This window comes from Engystomops pustulosus, chromosome 9 (assembly GCF_040894005.1).
Source record: "Engystomops pustulosus chromosome 9, aEngPut4.maternal, whole genome shotgun sequence".
In the NCBI taxonomy this organism is placed as follows: domain Eukaryota; kingdom Metazoa; phylum Chordata; class Amphibia; order Anura; family Leptodactylidae; genus Engystomops; species Engystomops pustulosus.
This window is the reverse complement of record NC_092419.1, coordinates 2189776-2209596: the sequence shown is the minus strand read 5'-3', so window position 1 is coordinate 2209596 and position 19821 is coordinate 2189776. Positions and strand designations below refer to the sequence as shown.

The 19821-nt window shown below is 48.2% G+C and overlaps 1 protein-coding gene across 1 annotated transcript; it reads left to right on the top strand.

Moving 5' to 3' along the window:
* Positions 1-452: 452 nt before the first annotated feature.
* On the top strand, positions 453-19658 carry LOC140077458 (uncharacterized). The gene is made up of 19 exons (XM_072124681.1): positions 453-639; positions 723-872; positions 948-1011; positions 1087-1169; positions 1794-1928; positions 1997-2125; positions 2204-2312; positions 2424-4345; positions 5137-5372; positions 11006-11132; positions 11180-11250; positions 12748-12766; positions 12969-13181; positions 16387-16461; positions 16533-16706; positions 16782-16893; positions 16997-17079; positions 17536-17641; positions 17825-19658. Exons 1-19 carry the CDS (start codon positions 583-585, stop codon positions 19096-19098), a joined length of 5139 nt encoding a protein of 1712 aa, XP_071980782.1. The 5' UTR covers positions 453-582; the 3' UTR covers positions 19099-19658.
* The last annotated feature ends 163 nt before the right edge of the window (positions 19659-19821 follow it).

Genomic DNA, 19821 nt, shown 5'->3' with positions numbered 1-19821 from the left:
GTGTGACTACAGGGGGCAGAGGGATGGGGGGGTCTGTACCGTGTGACTACAGGGGGCAGAGGGATGGGGGGGTCTGTACTGTGACTACAGGGGGCAGAGGGATGGGGGGGTCTGTACTGTGACTACAGGGGGCAGAGGGATGGGGGGGTCTGTACTGTGACTACAGGGGGCAGAGGGATGGGGGGGTCTGTACTGTGACTACAGGGGGCAGAGGGATGGGGGGGTCTGTACTGTGACTACAGGGGGCAGAGGGATGGGGGGGTCTGTACTGTGACTACAGGGGGCAGAGGGATGGGGGGGTCTGTACTGTGACTACAGGGGGCAGAGGGACGGGAGAATTTATATGGAGAGTGCGATCAGTTCCAACTCTCTTTGAGCCGATGGTCGGGGGAGGAGATATCTCTATGATGTAGACGCCACAGTAAAAGGACTTACCTCTCCTTGGATTTCAGGATCACCCTTCTCCTCCTTCTCCTTCTTCTTCTTCTTCTCCTTCCTCCTCCTCCTTCTCCTCCTCGGATCCTCGCAGTATCGGATCTTCTCCATCACCACACGGTGTTTCCTCTGATTTGCAGCCACAACATGACGGAGCAGATCGTGGACCTGACCCTGGAGATCATCTTCCTCCTGACCGGAGAGGTGCGGAGCTTTGTACCCCCTCCCCCGCCACTGCCCCCCCCCCCCCCCCAATATGTGATATTTATCCCCCTCTCCGCACACAGGATTACACCGTAGTGAAGAAATCTGGTGACAATGTGGCCCCCAGGGCCCCCGACATGGAGCCCCCACCTCAGTCACAGATGCATCCAAGAGAAAACGTGCGGAAGATCCTGGAGCTGATTGGTCGGATTATAGGGATGCTGACCGGAGATGTGAGCGCCGCAGGGAATGCTGGGACACGGTGCGGGGGGGTGTCTGGTGGTGACCGTTTTGTTGTCTCTGTCCAGGTCTCCAGGGCCGAGTGGTCAGAAGATCCCCAGGATCTCACCATGAGGAAACACAAGCCCCAGGGTAAGCGGAGACCCCCCCATAACTGTACGGGTGGGCTCCAGCGATCGCGTGTAACCACAGGTCTGTCTCTTACAGAGGGGTCCGGCAACGCTCCAGAGAGAGGTCCGAGTCATCTCCACGAGTCCAACATGGACCTTCCCCGGAACAATCCTGTACAGGTATCAGACACAATGTAGGACCCCCCAGGAAGGGTCCTATGGGAGGAGCCAACCCCCCCAGGAAGGGTCCTATGGGAGGAGCCAACCCCCCCAGGAAGGGTCCTATGAAAGGAGCCGACCCCCCCCCTCCCCCCCAGGAAAGGTCCTATGGAAGGAGCCGACCCCCCAGGAAAGGTCCTATGAAAGTAACCGACCCCCCAGGAAAGGTCCTATGAAAGTAACCGACCCCCCAGTAAAGGTCCATTCACAGGCCTTCTCCCCGGTCAGGACTATGGGACCAGAAGCCACAGTTCCCACCATTCCACTCCCTCCTGTTCGCCCCCTAGGATCTGCTTTTAGCTTCTTAGACTCTTGTTTTAAGGGGAAAAGGGCTTTTATTTAATTATGCAAATGAACCTGAGGGGCTCCATTAACACCTCTAGAGCCCAGAGCCCCTGAGGCTCCTTTGAATCATTTTCACAGCCTTATTTTGTTAAAACCAGGACATAAGAAGCTAAACGGAGAGCAGATCCTGGCAGAGGGGTAGACACCAGGATGTCAGTGCTTGGTTTACATTCCTTCATCCTGGTGGTGAAAGAGACCTCCCTGCATCAGGTTATTTCATCCACTGCAATTCTATTTTAGACGGATGATCCCGTTGTGGTGAAAGTAGAAAAGACGGAGAGAGCCGAGGACCGTTACGGGGGAGACCTCCCTAGTAACACTACAGATGGTCCCACGAGTCCCCGTGGTGCTTCTCCCGTGGACCATCCATTAGAGGTATCCGATAGACCATCCAGACGTTCCCTACATTAGACTTTACTTCATCCACAACAATTATGTTTCAGATCGATGAGCGGAACGTAATGAAAGAGGAAGAGACTGAGGATGACGAGGAGTATTACGGGGGGGACCTCCCCAGCACCACGCCGGCCACTTCTCCCACTCCCCCTGTGGACTCCCCCGAGGATCATCAGGTAGAGGAAGCGGAAGAATATAATGACCCTATGAGAGACGTCGCTATCGGTAACTGATCTATTGTGATTATGTTGTAGATACACAAACAGGTGATCGTAAAAGTGGAAGAGATGGAAGGAGACGAGGAGTATTATGGGCGTGGCCGACCCTGTAAGGAGGAGGAGCCTCCTAGCGGTATCGGCACAGGTGCGTTATAGCCGTGGACTTCATGTGACCCTATAATGCGGCTTCAATCATCACCTTTCTATACTTTCTCCACTGGTAATAATGTGATTGATATGTTTCTATTCCCTACAGATGTCCTGATAAATATCCACGGCAACCCCCTCCCAGCCGCTACCGAGGGGGACGTAGAGTACTACACCATCCGGAATATATTTGGGGAACACTTTAACACGTCCAGTTCTCCTTTAGCCATTCACAGCAGAGATCTGTTGTCTGCTTCCACTTCCCTGGAAGGGCCTTCATCAGACCCAGCGCAGTTTTCCTGCTTTGACGGGAGACTTCTGGGAAGCGAGGGGCCGATTTCGTGCTCGGAATGTGGAAAACTCTTCACAAATCAGGAAAATCTTCTAGAACACCAGAAAATCCACACGGGGGAGCGACCTTATTCGTGTCAGGAATGTGGGAAAACGTTCCCCTGGAAATCGGATCTTTGCGAACATGAAAAAGCTCACGCGGAGGAGAAGCCGTTTGTGTGTTCGGTTTGTGGGAAATGCTTCAATCAGAAGTCCGGTCTGGTCAGACACCTGAGAATCCACTCGGGGGAGAAGCCGTTCTCGTGTTCCGTGTGCGGGAAATGCTTCAGAACCAAACAACATCTGGTGGAACACGAGCGAGTCCACACGGGGGAGAAGCCTTTCTCCTGCTCCGAATGTGGAAAATGCTTCCGTATCCGGAACAATCTTTATGTACATAAGCGAGTCCACACGGGCGAGCGCCCGTATTCCTGCACCGAATGTGAGAAGTCTTTCACTCAGAGATCAGAACTTACTGCACATAGGAGAATTCACACAGGCGAGAAACCGTATTCCTGTTCCGAGTGTGGGAAATTATTTACACGGAAACGCGGTCTCGTGGAACACCAGAGAATTCACACGGGGGAGAAGCCCTATTCCTGTACAGAATGCGGGAAACGGTTTAACCAGAAACAAGCTCTTGTCGTACATCGGAGAATTCACACAAAGGAGAAGCCATACTCCTGCGCAGAATGCGGGAAACGGTTCAACCAAAAAGCGGCTCTTATCGTACATCAGAGAAACCACACGGGGGAGAAGCCGTATTCGTGTGCCGATTGTGGGAAGAGCTTTATGCAGCTCCAGACTCTTCTCGTGCACCAGAGAAGTCACACGGGCGAGAAGCCGTTTTCCTGCTTGGAATGCGGGAAATGTTTTGCAATTAAAACTAATCTTGATGAACACATGAAGCTCCACGCGGACGAGAAGCCATTTCCATGTCTGCTATGTGGAAAATGTTTCATCCGGAAAACAGATCTTCTGAGACACGAGAGGATCCACTCGGGGGAGAAGCCGTTCACATGTTCAGTTTGTGCAAAAAGCTTCAGAAATAAGCAGCATCTTGTGGAGCATGAGAGAATTCACACAGGGGAGAAGCCGTTCTCCTGCTCAGATTGTGGGAAATGTTTCCGAATCAGAAACAACCTGTATGTACACAGGAGGGTTCACACCGGGGAGCGACCATTCGCATGTCCGGAGTGCGATAAAACCTTTACTCAGAGATCAGATCTGATCACACATAAGAGAAGCCACACGGGGGAGAAACCATATTCCTGTCCAGTTTGTGGGAAATGTTTTACCCGGAAACGTAGTCTTGTTGAACACCACAGAATCCACACGGGGGAGAAGCCCTACGGCTGCGCGGATTGTGGAAAATGCTTTAACCAGAAACAAGCTCTTGTTGTACATCAGAGAATTCACACAGAGGAGAAGCCATACTCCTGTTCAGACTGTGGGAAACGGTTTAACCAGAAAGCGGCTCTGATTGTGCATCAGAGAAACCACACGGGAGAGAAGCCGTACTCATGTGCGGATTGTGGGAAGAGCTTCCTCCAGCTCCAGACTCTGATCGTACATCAGAGAAGTCACACGGGAGAGAGGCCGTACGTATGCGCTGAGTGCGGGAAAGGCTTCATCCAGAAACAGTCTCTGGTCGCACATCAGAGAACCCACTCGCAGGAGAGACTGTACGTGCAGAGTAGCGCAAGCTTCTTCTAGACACTCGCACGTCTGGGAAGTCACGTTCTCCTTAGTTTAATGGCTGCTACAGGACCTTCTGTCAGGATCTGAAACCGAGGACATTGATATGTGATTTAGAGGAACCCATGTCCTCTCTTTCCTTTCACTCGATGTAATGTGATAGTTTTCTCTCCATAAACAAAACTACCAATGACTACGTGTGACTCTACATGTACCATGTGACACTATGTGTGACTTCCACGGATTATGTACGTGTGACTCTACATGTGACTTTACCACTGAGTATGTGACTCTATGTGTGACTCTACCACGGACTATGTACATGTGACTCTACCACGGGCTGTGACACTACGTGTGACTCTACGTGTGACTTCTACAGACTATGTACATGTGACTCCACGTGTGACACTACATGTGACACTTCGTGTGACTCTACCACAGACTATGTACATGTGACTACCACGGGCTGTGACACTACGTGTGACTCTACCACGGAGTATGTGACTCTACGTGTGACTTTACCACGGGCTATGTGACTCCACGTGTGACACTGCATGTGACACTACATGTGACTCTACATGTGACTCTACGTGTGACTCTACGTGTGACTTTACCACGGGCTATGTGACTCCACATGTGACACTTCGTGTGACTCTACCACAGACTATGTACATGTGGCTCTACGTGTGACTCTACGTGTGACTCTACCACGGACTATGTACATGTGACTTTACCACTGAGTATGTGACTCTACGTGTGACTCTACCACGGACTGTACATGTGGAATGCTCCAGCTGTGTTTCTCGTGTGTCATGAACAGTCTTGTAGTGTTGTCTACAGTTACCGAAGCTCTTGGGGTCAAGTACTGGACGGATGAAGTTGCTGTAGAAATCCGGCATCTTCTCTTCCCAACACCCATATTGACTTCATGGTTTGTAAATGAGTGTTTGCACTGCTCTTCCTCCGCTGTGGGACGCCATCGGCCGCTGCGCGCTCTTCTGAATGTGTCTGATCTACGGCTCCTTCGCAGGTGACTTATACGTTTTAGGATTGTACTTCTGGTAATGCACCTGAGGCCAAGGCCGCTGTGTACAGTCCTCTGGGGAGGAGCAAGAGCACTTAGGAGCAGGTCCTTGTATCCTGCTCCGCCCCCGCAGAACCTGCTCTCTGTATCACCGTCCTGGGGGCTCCTGTAACATCTTAACTTGCACCTAAATACATTGGACTTTGTTTTCTTGATATAGAGATCCAAGGCTTATGGATCTCACAAATTGCAGAGTAAAAAAGGACAGGATATCGGGGGCTTCTTTTCCCACCACTGAAACTCCTAATGCACGGGGGAAGGGGGGGGGGCAGTCGGCGAGCGTTTGCTTTTCCTGAGCGTTTGCTTTTCCTGCTCCCAAGTTGTTAATCCGGAGAAAGGAAAAATAGGAATTAATAAATTAATATTTCTGCAAAAGTTTTCTTGTATAAAGTTTTTTTTTCTTTATTATTTTGTATATAACTGTTACATATTTTCTGGTTCACATGAATTTGATAAAATAATTGCAAAATGGAATCTAAACAAAATCGGTGTGGATGTCCGGGAGGTGACTGGAAGGTCCCATATTGTCAGAAAGATCAGATCCTTTGACGCCACTCGATGGGTGGAATCAAAACTATCCCTAATAGTAACCCATACGGATAATGGTCATTGGTGGTAAAATTTGGAGACCCATCATTTTCTTTACCCCAGTTTTAATTGTTATTCTCATTCAGACATTCGCATCTTATTAATCTGCAATATAGAAACATTTCTTCAATTGGATGTAATTTCCCATAAATGCCATATGTGCCTTAGAAACAGTGCGGCTGTCCATGGATACGACCACCGCTACTGAAGGGATTGTAAAAAGAAACAAACAGTTTTCTCTTATGTAATGGCCGGGGTGTTACTGCATTAGTGAACACTGAATCCAGGTGGTTGGGTGCCTCAATAGCTCATGGGTGCCCACCTGCTGCGTCAGTCATTTGGTAAGAACTGGGCCTGGTTCTCATGGACAGTGGGGGTTTGGACCTCATTGGTTACACTGTATATACTGTGGATAGGTGGTGACACTGGGTACAATACTTCTGACTATACCAAGGAAGCAAACAGACCGCCGTCCTACCCCATTCATTATAGTAAACCTGAAAGTGACCCCACAGCGGCCGATAAGAATCCACTCCCTGACATGAGATGCGACACGAGGTCAACCTTCTCACCCCGGAGGCTCCCAGGCCGGGGTGTTTCTATTTCCTCCCCCAGATCCATAAAGATGGAGATCCAGGCCTATTACTTCTGGCATCGGCACCGTGACAGAAAGCGTCTCGGGTTGGGTGGAAAATCTCCTTAAACCCCAGAAGTTCTCCTCGCTACATCCAGGACACCACTGACCTGTTACATAATCTGAAGGCTGTAGGCCACTCCCTGATGGTACAATTCTGGCCGCCATGGAGGTGGAATCTCTATACACGAACATCCCCCATAAAGATGGAATAGCAGCACGCCGGGCACATATGGAGAAGCACAACTTACCTACAGAACGGGTCATACAACCTACCGACAGAACTGGTCTCAGAGCTCATACAATGTGCGGTCACCCACAACTATATCTCATCCGCAGAGGATCTGCACCTCCAGTGTACGGGAACATCGATGGGGTCAGGGTGTGCACCACAGGATGACAATCTGGAAGGCGCTCACTTATCCACATGCACCACAAACCCCACGACCTACCTCCGTTACATTGATGATATTCTGATCATCTGCAGGGAGGAGGCCATGATTCATTTCCACGAGGACTACAACTACTTTCTCCGCACCATCAGTCTGACACTGAGCTGTTCCGATAAGGAGACACTTTCCTGACACCACCATACAGATTAAAGACAGAAGCTTAACCACAACAATATTCCATAAAACAACAGACAGAACGACCAGAGAACTAAGAGCAGCCGCCATCAACACAGATGATTTACTCACATATAAGGAGACCCCACAGGAGGCCGGAGCACCCCTAGTAGTTACAGCCACAACTGGAGATCCTACGTCACATCACCAGCAATCTCCACCCGACTCTGCATAGAGATACGAGACTAAAGGAAATATTCCCAGTCCCTCCTCTCCCGTCCTTCCGGCAACCACCAAACCTGAAACAACTGGTGGTCCGGAGCCCTGAGACCCCCATCAGAAAATGGCCCCTCACCTGTCTGCAAAACAGGTGTAACACGTGCAGCACATCCGCACAGGTGACCGGTGCCTCAATCACAGCAGGTACATCGGATCAATGGACCTTTACCTGCAGGTCCTCTGTGTGATCAGTGCCCAACCACAGGCCTTTATGTTGGGGAAACAACCAGAGACTCCATCAGCGCATGAACACATCGATCTGATAGTAAACAGGAAAGGAAAGATCTCCCAGCGGCCGCACATGTCTCCAGAGAGGACGACGCTATGGACCTCACTATGGACCTCACTATGGACGATCTGCAGATCACTATTATCATGGGACATTACAAGACACAGAGGGAGAGGAAAGAATCCGAGGATAAATTACTGCAGAGATTCAGCACCTTACAAAGTGTCTTATAGGAAACCTACCATTTGTTTTTATGCAGTATGAAGCAAACACCCCTTGAGAATGCTGTAGCTACACCGATGCAGAAACATATCTTGTTTAATCCCTGAGCTTCATAGTGATGGTATTTATTATTCCTTGCCGTGTACTGGGAAGCAGGAAAAAAATTCCAAATGCAGTGAAAATGGTGAAAAAACGCATTTGTGCCGTTTTCTTGTGGGCTTGGATGTTACGGCTTTTACTGTGCGCCCCACATGACGCATCTGCTTTATACTTTGGGTCGGTGCGATCACGGGGATAACAAATGTATACAGGTTTTATAACCTGTACGGAGCTGTGGGTGGTGTCATTTTTTTTGCGACTTTTGATGGCGTTTTCATTGCTATCATTTTTAGGACTGTGCGACCTTTTGATCACTTTTATTAATTTTTTTAATATTTTTCAAAATGGCAAAAAAATGCCATTTTCGAATTTGGACGCTATTTTCCGTTACGGGGTTAAACGCAGTGAAAAAACGTTTTTATATTTTGATAGATCGGACATTTTGGGACGTGGCGATACCTAATGTGTTTATGATTTTTACTGTTTTATTAATATTTTTATCAGTTCTAGGTAAAGGGGTGATTAGAATTTTAGGTTTTTTTATTATAATTTTTTTAAAACTTTTATTTTTTACTTTTACTATTTTTCAGACTCCCTAGGGTACTTTAACCCTAGGTTGTCTGATCGATCCTATCATATACTGCCATACTACAGTATATGGGGCAGTATATGGGGATTTTACTCCTCATATACTCCTCATAAAACGAGACCGCTTCGGGCCTTCGTGAGACCCGAAGCTGTCATGGCAACGGATCGACGCTCCCCGTGATGTCATCGGGGAGCGATGATCCGCGGCAAGATGGCGGCACCCATGCGCGGCTATATTTTGGGGCTGCCGCCAGCTTTGCTAGCACTGATCGCGGGTGTTACCGGTAAGTGCTGCAATATGCAGCAAAGACTTACCGGCTATGGAGAGGGCTCGGCCCATAAGTCCTCTCCATGCACCGGGACCCAGTGCGCCACACTACTAAGGTGCGCATCGGGAAGGGGTTAAAAGGCCCCTCCCTCAACCTCCCACCAGTGTTACCAAATAACTACATCAGTATAGGCTTCAACTCAATTTTATTCAGTGCGTTAATTTCACATACACAGGTAATAACATAAAACTTCAAAGGGGGGGGGGGGCAGGGCCGTCATGGTGGACTTATGGAAACCGAATTACCAGTGAGGACTAATTCCTTTTTTCCATAACGTCCCCATTGAGACATACCAAATTATCCCCAGTCAGGGAGGGACCACAGCCTGAAGCACCTTCCGGCATAAGGCCAGATCTCTGGAAGTTAGGACGTTCAGTCTATACAGGCAGTCCCCGGGTTACATACAAGATAGGGTCTGTAGGTTTGTTATTAAGTTGAATTTGTATGTAAGTCGGAACTGTATACTTTATAATTGTAGCCCCAGCCAAATTTTTTTGGTCTCTGTGACAATTGGATTTTAAAAATGTTGGAATCTCATAAGAATCAGGAGTAACAATAAAGCTTCATTACAGACGCCTGTGATACCTGTTACCACTGATTATTGTATCCTAGGGCTAAAGTACAGGAAATTACCAACATCCACAGGGCCATTTGTAACTAGGGGTCGTCTGTAAGTCAGGTGTTCTTAAGTAGGGGACCGCATGTAGTGCCCAACAAATGTGACATTTGTAGCATTCTTTAATGGTCTCAGTAATCCATCGCCTCAAGATATTTAAGCACCGTGCGCCTTACATCCAAAAGATGCCACTTCTCCTCCAGAAGACTTCTTGGATGATGGCAAAACATTGGTAAAATATCTTGATTCCTATGGAAATTAGAGACAACTTTAGGCCAAAAATTTCTGTCCAGCTTAAGTGTAATCCTATCCTCAGAAATAGACAAATAAGGTTCCCGGATAGACAAGGCTTGTAACTCGCCAAGTCTTCTAGCCAAGGTGATGGCTATTAGGAAAGCGGTTTTTAATGTCAAGAAACGCATGTAGCTGGAGTCACTTGGTTCAAAGGGGCTCGTAGTTAAAGCGTGCAAGACTAAAGATAAATCCCACTGAGGGGACTACTCTTTTATAGTAGGACGTAAGCGCGTACAGGCCTGGAAAACCCCTTTTCCCCACCTGTGTTCTGCAAAGAAGGCGCTTAGGGCCAAGACCGGGACTTTCAAGGTGCTGGGTCGTAGCCCTTTTTCAAACTTGTTCTACAGAAAATCAAGGATCTGACAGATATTAGGAGGATCCTGGTCAGGCACATCCTTTGACCAAGAACAAAACTTTTTCCATATTTTAAGATATACGGCATGAGTTACCGACTTCCTACTATTTTTCAAGGTTTAAATTACCTTATACAATAATCCTTTTGCTTTCAGGATCCAGGCTGATAATTTTAGAAACCCGGGGTTCTGATGCAGGACTGGCCCCTGATGTAGAAGGTCCGGCCTCTCGGGAAGAATGAATGGTAGGTCCACTGCTAACTTCTGTAGAATTAGGAACCAACTCTTCTTCGGCCAGAAGGATGCGACCAGGATAAGACTGTCTGGACTGACCAATAACTTCTGCAGCACCTCATCAAAGGGATTGTAGGAAAAGCATATCCCAGATCTTGTCTCCAGACCTGTGAGAACGCATCCACCCCCCAGGGAACCTCTCTTGGATTCAGAGAGTAGAATTTTTCCACCTTGCAGTTCTTCCTTGAGGCAAATAAATCGATGGCGGGCAGCCCACCTCGTTCAGGCTCCACTCGTGTGGGAGGATCTGAGATCTGCTGAGATAATCTGCCACCACATTCTCTGAGCCCTTCAGATGGATGACTGAAATCGAGCGAACATTTTCTTCTGCCCATAAGAATATTCTCCTGGATCTGGTTCCGCCCTGTCTTTTTAGATAGGCAACCGTAGTAGTATTATCTGACATGACTTTCACATGATGCCCCTCAGATGGTGGGTACAGGCTTCCAGTGTCTTCAGGACTTCTCTCAATTCTCTTTTGTTTGAAGAGTTTTGCGCCTTCTCCCGGGACCAACATCCCTGAACATATTTCAGGAAGGAGAGCTCCCCATCCAGGACTGCTGGCATCCATCTGAATCCGGATTAATGGCCATTGCACCCATTCTACTCCCTTCTGTAGGTTCCTGGGATTCTTCCACCAAATGATATTTTTACTTTTGTAGGAATTACTAATGGGCAATGCAAGTGATGATGGTTTAGGTCCCAATTTGAAAGGATCCAGGAAAGTCCTCAAGTGATTTTGGCACCAGGCCACACTCTGGATGCATGATGTCATGGTCCCAAGACCATCGCCGTCCAAACTGACACAGACTTCTTCTTTTGGAAATTCCTGATTTTCCCCTAGAAGCTTGTCCACTTTCTCCTCTGGAAGATAGGAGGTCTGTGTTACAGAATCTAGAGATACCCCTAAAAATTATTTTATGTAATTTGGGGTCTCTAAATTTATGATCCATCCCAGGGATTGCAGTATTTCTATTGTTGCCTTCTTCTGCCTCTCCAAGTGCAGGAAGTCGTCTAGGTAAGGTACCACAAAGAGCTCTTCTGTTCGAAGATATTTCACTACTTCCGCCATAATCTTGGTGAAGATCCGAGGAGCTAAAGAGAGACCAAAAGGTAATGCTGTAAACTGAAAATGAAATTCCTCCCCCGACGGAGAGAATACTGCAAATCGTAAGTATCTCTGTGACTCTGGGTGCATAGGCACATGGTAGTATGCATCCTTGAGATCCAAGGTGCATAAAACGGCTTTGTAAGGTATTAGTGGAGTGGCAGATTTCATCATTCCATTTTGAATTTGGCATATGCTACCCATCTTTTCAGAAATTTCAAGTTTGTAATTAATCTAAAGGCTCCCCCCCCCCCTCTGGCAGCATTGTTGTTTCTCTTGTTTATTTGCAGAGCTGAAAAGAAACTGCTTGCTTTTTCCTCCTCTAGACGTATTCCCGAATCCTTGTCTCCAGGCCTGTCTGCCCTTGAATTTTGATTGTTTTATGGTTGATGAAAAGTTTTAAAAAAACAGTTTTTTTGGTTGTTGCTTAGTTTCCGGAAATCATTTCTTATTATCAGCCGCTTTATCAAGGATTTCATCCAATTCCATGCCAAACAGAAACTCCCCTGAAAATGGAAGGCTACAAAGCTTTGCCTTAGAGCGCACATCTCCAGACAACTGCTTGAGCCAAAGTTCTCTTCTAGTCGCATTGGATAATGTGGCCTCTCTTGCTGAGAAACGGATGGTCTCTGCTGATGCATCCGCTAAAAAAGTCTGCAGCTGATTTCAGTAATGGGATAGAATCTAAAATCTCTTCTGATGTACCTTCACTAAGATGATCTTAACCAGAAGAGAAGAGTATGGGAGACCGAGGTAGTTGCAGCATTTGTTTTTAGTGTTGCCACAGAGGCTTCCCGTGCTTTTTTAAGCAGACAGTCTGATTTTCGATCCAGGGGATCCTTTAACTGACTGGAATCTTCAAACGGCAGATCAGTTTTCTTGACTACCTTGGCAATGGGAACATCAACCTTGGGTACATTATCCCAAATCTTTGTTTCTTCTGGGTCAAACAATAAACGTTTTTTAAACTCTTTGGGAATTGTTAAACGATTTTCTGGTTCTTTCCACTCATCCAAGACAAGATCTTTCAAATTTTCAACAAATGTTCACTTTTTTCCGTCTTAATCAGCCAAACAGCTCGTCTACCGGGGATCTTTCTTCTATTGTGTCTTCTATATTTAGGGTGCCTCTTAACGCATTGGTAAGTTCATCCATATCCTCATTTGGAAAAAGATACTTAGGGTCATTAGGTATGGATTGTTGCAACATGTCAGATTCATCCATATCCATTTCCTCTGCCATCTGGATAAACAATCACATAGACCTCAGGAGACTGTGACTACACCGCGATTCTATACATACCACCTGGCATCTGACGTCATCTTTTAAGGCCCGTCTCCTAGGCTGTGACGCTGAGGTCTCTGACATCAGTTCTGGCCAAACCGGAAGTGACATCGTGCGCTGAAGGAGCGCTATGTGGCAGCTGCAGCGGACCCGACAAGCGTGCCGTAAAGTCGCCGACACTGCCCGATGGCAAACCGAAGCCTGGAGACCCCAAGTGGGACTCCGAAGAGGCCAGACGAGGGAAGCCCCGGAGAAACAAGCACCCACAGGAGGTATGAGATCCACCCCCCCTCCCCCCCCCTGCAGGAGAGGTGTTACTCAACCCTATTCCTGTAGGGACAGGAAAAACACTGGTGGGAGGTTGAGGGCGGGGCCTTTTAATACTCTTAATTTCCTGTCCCTACAGAGGAAGGGGAAGCAACCTCCAGGGGCCGTCATGGGGGACGATATGGAAAACAATTATAAAATTATGATAATGAGGCTCTGTCGCAACGGAACTTCTCCTCTTTCACTGCACCAGAGGATGATGTAATCACTGACAGGCAGAAGTAATCAATCGCTGCACCATCCCCCAGCTGCTGTGTATAAGTCATGATGAGCTACAGCATTCTCAGGGTATGTTTGCTTCATAAGGCATCAAATCAAACGATAGGTTTCCTGTAATATCCCTGCCGCTTCATGACCCCCGACCTCTGACCTGGAGGCCACTAGCAGATAGGAGCCAGGGCTCTCCTCGGCCTCACAGGATTTCAGTGTATTTATTGCCTGTGGTAAATAAGACGTCGCTGTATCTATCAATCTGATGTGATAAAGTTATTGTCAGATCCTTGCTGATCGCTGCCGGTGTATAAAATGCTGAGAGTTTTCTGTTTCATGGATAACATCATGTCTGACGAGGAGAGCGAGGATTCTCCAAACCTCCAGCACCAGGTACATTCAATTACTATCAGAATGGTACGGCCTGATGGAATGGTACAGCCCCACGGAATGGTACGGCCTGACGGAATGGTACGGCCTGATGGAATGGTACAGCCCGATATCTTCCCTCTTGTGCTCTCCATGGCTACACTACTACCAGTACTTCTCATACAAGTGAATCAAGGACCTACGATGATGTCACTGTGATGTTATCAGTGGGCGGGGCTTCTCTAATCCCTGATGAGACAACTGATAGGCTCCGCCCTGCAGCTTTAGCGCCCACCCCTTGTTGATCACATGACAGTGACATCATCGCAGGTCCTGTAGCAGCTTCTCCAGGCACATCCCCGGTCAGTGTGTGTTTCATCGTCTTTGTCATGTGATTTGTGTGTTACCTGTGTATGCGCTGCAGATTATTGCACCTCAGTAGTATGTGCTGCAGATTATCGCACGTCTGTAGTATGCGCTGCAGATTATCGCACCTCAGTAGTATGTGCTGCAGATTATCGCACGTCTGTAGTATGCGCTGCAGATTATCGCACTCTGTAGTATGCGCTGCAGATTATCGCACCTCAGTAGTATGTGCTGCAGATTATCGCACTCTGTAGTATGCGCTGCAGATTATCGCACCTCAGTAGTATGCGCTGCAGATTATCGCACTCTGTAGTATGCGCTGCAGATTATCGCACTCTGTAGTATGCGCTGCAGATTATCGCACCTCAGTAGTATGTGCTGCAGATTATCGCACTCTGTAGTGTGTGCTGCAGATTATCGCACGTCTGTAGTAATCGCTGCAGATTATCGCACGTCTGCAGTATGCGCTGCAGATTATCGCACTCTGTAGTATGTGCTGCAGATTATCGCACTCTGTAGTATGCGCTGCAGATTATCGCACCTCAGTAGTATGCGCTGCAGATTATCGCACTCTGTAGTATGCGCTGCAGATTATCGCACTCTGTAGTATGCGCTGCAGATTATCGCACTCTGTAGTATGCGCTGCAGATTATCGCACTCTGTAGTATGCGCTGCAGATTATCGCACCTCAGTAGTATGCGCTGCAGATTATCGCACCTCAGTAGTATGTGCTGCAGATTATCGCACTCTGTAGTGTGCGCTGCAGATTATCGCACGTCTGTAGTAATCGCTGCAGATTATCGCACGTCTGCAGTATGCGCTGCAGATTATCGCACTCTGTAGTATGTGCTGCAGATTATCGCACCTCAGTAGTATGTGCTGCAGATTATCGCACTCTGTAGTATGCGCTGCAGATTATCGCACTCTGTAGTATGTGCTGCAGATTATCGCACTCTGTAGTATGCGCTGCAGATTATCGCACCTCAGTAGTATGCGCTGCAGATTATCGCACTCTGTAGTATGCGCTGCAGATTATCGCACCTCAGTAGTATGCGCTGCAGATTATTGCTCTGTGTAGTATGCTCTGATTATCACACGTCTTTAATATGTGCTGCAGATTATCAAACGCCTATGTGCGCTGCAGGTTATCGCTCTGTGTAGTATGCGCTGCAGATTATCTCACGTCTGTAGTATGCGCTGCAGATTATCGCACGTCTGTGATTATCGTACTCTGTAGTATGCGCTGCAGATTATTGCACGTCTTATTCTTTGGGTCGGTGCGGTTTTGGGGACACCAAATTTAAACAGGTTTTGTTAGGTTTAATCGGTTTTAAAAAATTCAAACCTTTTTGTGCAAAAAAAATACATTTCTCCATATTTTGAGGCTGATGTTCTGTGAGACTCGTGATGGTGGAGAGGGGCCTTTCAGACATTAGGGCTACTTCTAGCGCTGGGAATAACGCGGCAGTGATAGGGAAGGGCGCGGTGTGAACTTTTTTAACATTTTTTTTTTATTATTCATGTTTTTTACTGTTTTATTTTTTCACACCCCCCAGGTTACTATAATCCTGGGGGCTGATTGATAGTTTACTAAATTGCAATTATGCAAAACACTGGGGCTCATTTACTTGGGGTTTTGCTCCAGTTTTCTGTCGGACTTCTTTCTAGTGTAAATATCCAGGTATAAGAAGTGTCTGCACCTCGTGTGTCGCTCGTGACCTTTATGTGGCGGCTGCACTCGTCTTCATGCGTCTTCTGCACTGCTGCAGCGTCCGGGGCTCAGTTGGAGTGCGACACATTTATCGTACAGAGTCGGACAGAAACGCGTCGCACGCCCCATGGTAAAGGTGCAGCAATAAAACTGGTGCCCTCTGCCTGTGGACACTGGGCCCTGATAGCGACCTCCCGGAGCCCGTGCCGGCAGCTGGAGCCCATCGTGCGCTGTCTCCCTTCTCATGTGACTCTGACCTTAGTTTTGCAGAGCTGTGATGGTGACGCGCTCTGTGCATAGATTTGCTGTATCCCCCCTCCGCACTCCCTCCCAGTGCCCCCCACACATTACACTGCCCCCAGTGGTCTCCTCTCCCCTGCTCCATCTCTATGGCCCCTGGAGCAGGAGCTGAAGGCTTAATCATCGTCATCAGTTCTTAGAAATGTTCCCATTTCTCTCCCCAGATGTCCAGTCTCATCCAAGTTACCGGATAATTACTGACCCCCTGGACGATGGCGGAGCAGATCCTGGAGCTGACCCTGGAGATCATCTACCTGCTGAGCGGAGAGGTGCGGGGTCCTGGGCATCACATGGGGGTCCCTGAGATAGTATATAGTGATAAGTGTCTCTCCATATACAGGATTACACGCTGGTGAAGAGACCTGAGGGACGTCTGACATCCAGCTCAGGAGGACGGAGCAATAACCAGACGCCCATCATGGAGCCGCCACCTAAATCATTGCTGCACCTCAGAGATAACGAGCAGAAGATCCTGGAGATCATCAACAAGATCCTGCAGATGCTGACCGGGGAGGTGAGCGCCGCCGGGAATGCTGGGACATGATATGGTCATGTGACTGGGTGATGACCGTGTCGTTGTGTGTGTCAGGTCCCTGTAAGGTGCGAGGACGTCACTGTCCATCTCTCCATGGAAAAGAGGGAACACAAGGATCAGTACAAGGAGGACTTAGAGGGGGAGGACGAGGACCTCACACCGGAGGGTAAGCAGTCACTTGGGGGTCACTGTAATGAGGGATCAGTTTTGGAGGTCATCTAATCAGGTGTAAGCAGCCGGTGCCGCCATTGTGTCTGTGCTTCTTCCAGATGGATCCAGTAGGTGTCACTCGCCTGAGACTTGTTCCAGTTCTCTTTCCGATTCTCCCTTGGATCATCCTGGGAACGATAAGGTAAAGGAATGAGACTGAAGAATATACGGAGCTGGAAAGGGGGCCCCATCCACATGATGTGGCTACAACATTCATTATGCAGATATGTAAATGATTAGGGGTGTGGTCTGATGAGGGTCCTGCCATATAACAAGAAGACCCTCGGGCTGGATCTGTGGGGGGCTCTTCTATGAAGGGATAGTCAGGACTTTTGGGTAGAGGTTGCTGACGGCGCCTTTACATTGCAGATTATTATTATTATTCTGCTAATTGGAATGTAATCAACCGGATGCCAACAACTTCTTCTTCTTCTTTCTTCCGCTCATGTTGTCGCTGTCCTTCTGTGGGATTCTGGGACATTTTCCTGATGGACTCTTGTGGTACTGATCAGAATAATGGACCCGACTTATCCCGTATCATGTAGATGGGTTTTGGGAGACGTCACAAATGGATTTCACTTACTGTGTTTCGTTTTAGACGGATGAACTGGTTATTGTCAAAGTGGAAGACACGGAGGGAGACGAGGAATATTATAGGAGTGACTTCTCTAGTCGGGAGGAGGAGGAGACACCTACTGACACAGGTAAGTAGCCGCCGGCTGGTGGCTCAAGGTTTTTCAGTACATGCGGTATAACATGTGAGGGGACTAAGCGGCGCCCCCATAACTACACAGGGAAGTCGCTTGTTACTTTCTCTTACAATGTATCAGCGTCCAATCACCGTCTAAGGCCAAACAATAAAAATCACCCGTTTTATTTCCCGACAGATGCCCCTTCTCTCCCTTCATCTTCTGAACGTGTATTAGAATTCTACGACGATGGGAATATCTTAGGAAAACACTTGAGCCCCTCGATGCGGCCCTCGGTCATCCACAGCAAGGAAACCCCCGATCCCGCTGCTCCCTCATCAGACCAATCACAGGTCTCCGACAGGAGCCATCACGATAACAGGAGCCGATTTTCCTGCAAGGAATGTGGGAAAAAATTCATAAATAAAACCAATTATCTTGAGCATCAGAGCGTCCACACGGGGGAGCGGCCTTATTCGTGTCAGGAATGTGGGAAAAGTTTCATTTGGAAATCCAATCTTTGTGAACATCGAAAAATTCACGCAGAGAAGACTCCGTTTGTGTGTTCACTGTGCGAAAAAAGTTTTACCCAAAAGTCGTGTCTTATCAGACACCTGAGAAGCCACACGGGGGAGAAGCCACACTCGTGCTCAGTGTGTGGGAAGTGTTTCACACAAAGTCAACATCTCGAGGAACATCAACGCGTCCACACCGGGGAGAAGCCGTTTCCGTGTCCCCAATGCGGGAAATGTTTTGCCATTAAATCAAATCTTTTTGCCCATCAAAAAACTCACACAGGAGAGAAACCATATTCCTGCGAAGAACGTGCGGAAGGTTTCACAACCGATCTTGATGATCATCTCAAGGTCCACACAGAAGAGAAGTCATTTTCATGCGTCTCGTGTGGGAAAGGATTTACCCGGAAAGGAGATCTCCGGAGACACCAGAGAATCCACTCGGGGGAGAGGCCGTTCTCGTGTCCGGTCTGTGGGAACGGCTTTAGGAGTCGACAACATCTAGTGGAACATGAGAGAATTCACACGGGAGAGAAACCATTTACCTGCTCAGATTGCGGGAAAAGTTTTAGATTAAGAAACAATCTTTATATACATAAGAGAACTCACACGGGGGAGCGGCCATATTCGTGTTCGGAATGTGAGAAGTGTTTTACCCAGAGATCGGATCTTATGGCTCATAAAAGAAGCCACACGGGGGAGAAGCCTTACTCGTGTCCAGATTGCGAGAAGAGTTTCACCCGGAAACGCAGTCTTGTTGAACATCAGAGAACTCACACGGGCGAGAAGCCCTTTTCATGTACCGAATGTGGGAGACGCTTCAACCAGAAACAAGCCCTCATGGTCCATCGGAGAATTCACACAAACGAGAGGCCGTATCCCTGCGCAGAGTGCGGGAAACGCTTCAGCCAGAAACAAACTCTCATCGTCCATCAGAAGTGTCATCCTGGGGTTTAGCCTTCTCTCCTCTATACGGGATATTCACCATCTACACACCCGATCCGTAATATCTGACGATGACCCCCTCCCATATATAGGTGGTCCAGGGGGGGCTGACACTGGACCCCGCACCGTTCAGCCCCATGTAACCGATCAGCCCCATGGAAACCCCTGTTGTGGCAGAGCTTCCAATTGGTAAGGAAGTGGTGGTTGATCAGACATGTCCGCCGGGCGGGTGCCTGACCTTCTCCAGCCACAGTGGGGCCCATGCACGGGGCGGACAATGACGCAGCACGGCCGGTGCGGGTACATTTTATCATGTCACTAGGTGTCCCTCTTCATACAGTGACTACAAGGACTTGTGGAAGTGCCCAGGAGGAGGAGCTTGTTCCCTCCTCGGTTGCTGGACTTCAGAAACATCGGGTATAAGACGTCTGAAGCCACAACCCTCAAGTGTCCCTCACGTCCCGAGTCAGAGTTTTTAGTCTCCATTTCCATTTTCGCTCTTCGGATGTTACTGAGCAGAAAACATTAGTGTCACATCAATAAATTTACTGAATTTCTCCAAAAAGTGTCTGTTTTTGAAATAATCATTTGCCCTGTGCTGAGTGTTAAGTAAAATACTGTTTAATGTCTTGGAAGGCGCACCGCTTAGTGGTTACAGTCCTCTGGCAGGCACACAGCTTAGTGGTTACAGTCCTCTGGAAGGCACACAGCTCAGTGGTTACAGTCCTCTGGCAG